The sequence below is a fragment of the Phyllostomus hastatus genome, unplaced genomic scaffold, assembly GCF_019186645.2.
Source record: "Phyllostomus hastatus isolate PE091 unplaced genomic scaffold, TTU_PhHast_1.1 phas_scaffold_78, whole genome shotgun sequence".
NCBI classification, from domain to species: domain Eukaryota; kingdom Metazoa; phylum Chordata; class Mammalia; order Chiroptera; family Phyllostomidae; genus Phyllostomus; species Phyllostomus hastatus.
Genome location: NW_025334041.1, coordinates 17,755,387 through 17,758,510, shown reverse-complemented (window position 1 = coordinate 17,758,510; position 3,124 = coordinate 17,755,387). Strand labels below are relative to the sequence as shown.

The following is a 3,124-nucleotide window of genomic DNA, read 5'->3' as shown; positions in this document are numbered from 1 at the left end:
ATATAAGCAAGAGGGGTAAATAACGAATTTAAGTTTTTGCCGTTTGGGGACCTGATTAGAGATGGAGAGATGCTACTAAGCCCAGTAACAACAAACTGGAATAATAGTAAAGCTGTCTTTCTAAATAACAGGCCTGTACCTGTCAGTAGCTGGTTTATTTGAGTTTTTCACTGCTTTGTTTATATTAGTGCCCCCTCCCTCCTGTGTGCCTCCAGAGTGAAACAAGCAGGTATTGACCTCCAACTTAATCCTAAGCTTTAAAAATATAGACCAAACTCTAAGGTTCTTAAAATTTTCAGTCATATTTATTTATTGCAGAAAAATAATATACAAAGGTATTTACAAAACAATCATAAAAATATGAATGCATTTAGACACCGGATCTATTTGCATTTTTACCGTGGGCCCTCAATAAATAAATAGAATGTTGTTTTTTGTATTTTAAGTTTTTTTCCCTCAGAGGAAGAATAAAAAAAGGAATGAACTGACTGTGATTTTGCACGTCAGTTTTTTTCCAGCATTTTTATTTCTAAAGGTGTTCTTAATATTCCTCTGATTGTTACCATTTTAAAATGGAGAAAAGTCCATAATGATGTCTTTCCTTTCAGTGGCTGATTGGCACGACCTCTTGAGAATGCATGCATGAAAAAATAAAAATAAAAACATTCTTCGTCATAAAAAAAAAGAACACAAACAACTGTTCAAACTTCTATCAGAATGCAGAGGTGTGAGGATGGTGCCGCTGCCCGTCTGGGAATCACTGTCCACGGGCCTGTCTCGCTTTCTCTTTTAAAAGTGCGCCCCACGCCCTGTTTCTTTGAATTTGGGTTCTGCTCTTCTAATTTCCAAGAAAATCTTTGGCATATATATTTATTTTTAGTTATCCAGCTCCAGAGTCTCTAGACTGTCCATTTTCTCCTTCTCTGGAAACAATGACATCTGCAAAAACCCAAAAGGGGGTAAAGTTGGTTATTGTGTAGGTCTCTGGCTGTTTTCTTAGACTAGTGAGCACTGTTCTTATCACCACCACCAAGGAATACGCTGAACAACCTGGAAGGATTTCAGCCCAAGGGCAAGAGGAAGTGGGTGGGCGGAAAGAAGGAGGAGGTGGAATTTGGAAACATTGGTTGTAAAGAGAACGAAAACTTTAAAGCCAAAAGAAAGGGAGGCGCTGGCAACTGTCCTTACCCCTGACCCTTGACTCTCTCTCCATCTTCCCTCCTGTCTGTCACGCACACTCATCCACACGCACACCCTCACAAGGGCGCATCCCTCACCCCCTAGCCGTACCGAACTGCCTCCAGAGGGACGAGGTGGCGGTACCGTGTGGGGTGGGAAGGCTGAGAGGGAAGCAGGAGGAGGGGAGGAAGGCGCAGTGGGCTGGGATCCGCGGCCTGGCCGTCAGTCCTTCTGCCACCTGAGCGGCGAAGGGGCGCAGAAGCGCAGGTCCTTACCTAGGTCTCCGGCCTTGCCGAGGGGGTGGGGAGCTCCGCCTGCTAGTGGGACGCGGACATGGACCAGGCCCCCTCCATCCTCCAGACCGAGAAGGCGTAGCTGAGCCGCTCGTGGGCCACATAGCTGCAGCTTGCCATCTTGGAGTCCAGCTCGTCGCTCTGGAGGACCTGGTAGAGGAAGTCGATGTACCTGGCTGCCAACTTGAGGGTCTGGATCTTGCTCAGCTTGTCCGAAGGCAGCGTGGGGATGATCTTCCGCAGCGCGGCGAACGCCTCGTTCAGCGACTGCGTGCGCTGGCGCTCCCGCACGTTGGCCATGACCCGCTGGGTCTGCAGCTCCTCGTAGGACTGTGGGCTCCCGCCGCCGCTGCTGCTGCCGCCGCCGCCCGCGCCGCCACAGCCCGCAGACTTCTTGCCGCGCTTTCCCTGGGCCGGGCTGCCCGGCTCCTCGCCGCCTCCGACGCCCCCGCCCGCGGCCCCGCCGGGCCCCGAGCCGCCGCCCGCGCTGCGCCGGCTGCTGCGCCGCTTGCGCCCCCCGCGTTTGCCGCTCGGGGGCTGCTGCCGGTCCGGCTCCTCTTCGCTGTTGCTCAGGCTGTCGTCGGCCGGCGAGACTGGCGAGCTGGACACGTCCTGCATCATCTCTCGGGCGGCAACGTGCGGCCTCGCAGGCCCGGGGCAAAGGGGCGGCCCGGGGAAGAGGAGGAGAGCTGGGCGCCTCAGCCCGCCAGCTTCCCCCGCGCGCGGCGCCGGCCCGGGCGGTGCGGCCCACCGAGGAGGGAACGGGAGGAGGGACGGGGAGGATCTCCGCGGGGAGGGCGCGCGGGGGAGGCGGGGAGGGAGGCGGGAGGGGGAGGGGACGGTGTGGATGGCCCCGAGGTCCAAAAAGAAGGCGCCCAACGGCCGCAAGCACACCCCGCTTGGCCTCCTGGAAACGCTGCGGGTGCCGGCGAGCCCGCGAGGTGTCTGGGAGTTGGGCGAAAGCTGCAGACTTGGAGGCTCTTATATCTCCGCGCAGGCGGAAAGTTTGGGGGCAGCAGTGTCATTGGCCTGACGTGGGGAGGAGGGACTTTCGAAGTTTTATAGGAAAGTTTCCGCTTTCCAGCCCCCCTTCTCCGTCCCCACCCCCCTTCCTTGGGGTCTAACAATTCGTCCTCCCAAACCATTCAAAACCGACCTGGCCCGGCGGCCGGCCCCTCTGCCCGCCTCTTTGCTGCCCTCCCCCTTCCTTCCCTCCCCGCCGCCCTCCTCCCGCGGGTTTGGGCGATTCTCTTCCGCGCCGGAGCGCGCGGGCCGCACCCCCGCACCCGAGCGCAGCCGGGGGAAGCGGCTGGAGGGGACCGTCGCGGCTGCGGTGTCGGTCCCTCCCGGAGAGTGGCTGTGACAACAGCGAGAGCGACAGCTACTGCACTTTGGGTGATGTCTCATTTCGCCCCAATAGCCTCCAGGTCCGTGGGCCGGTTGGGGATTGCTGGGCGGGGGGAACGGCCAGAAAATTGGCAATCGCGTAGCCCACCAATGGTCAAGTAGATGGGTCCGTGGAGTCCCAAGGGCCAAATTGCTGTGGCTGGCTCGCAGGTCGTGGGCGTTTCTGAAGACGTGGCCGCGCCGCCCGGACTGCGGATCTGCACCCTGGCCTCCTCTCTCGCCCCTGCCCGAGAAGCATCTGAGCT

The 3,124-nt window shown here is 57.4% G+C and overlaps 1 protein-coding gene across 1 annotated transcript; it reads right to left on the bottom strand.

Annotated features, from left to right (window-relative positions):
* Positions 1–290: 290 nt before the first annotated feature.
* Positions 291–2,230, bottom strand: TWIST1 (twist family bHLH transcription factor 1). Its single transcript, XM_045828204.1, has 2 exons — positions 1,455–2,230; positions 291–939 (listed from the first exon to the last, which is right to left on the bottom strand). Exon 1 carries the CDS (start codon positions 2,091–2,093, stop codon positions 1,497–1,499), a length of 597 nt encoding a protein of 198 aa, XP_045684160.1. The 5' UTR covers positions 2,094–2,230; the 3' UTR covers positions 291–939; positions 1,455–1,496.
* Positions 2,231–3,124: the final 894 nt, after the last annotated feature.

Bases quoted from the DNA above. Each gene is read 5' to 3' on its own strand.
- TWIST1 (XM_045828204.1), bottom strand. From the start codon at position 2,093: ATGATGCAGGACGTGTCCAGCTCGCCAGTCTCGCCGGCCGACGACAGC.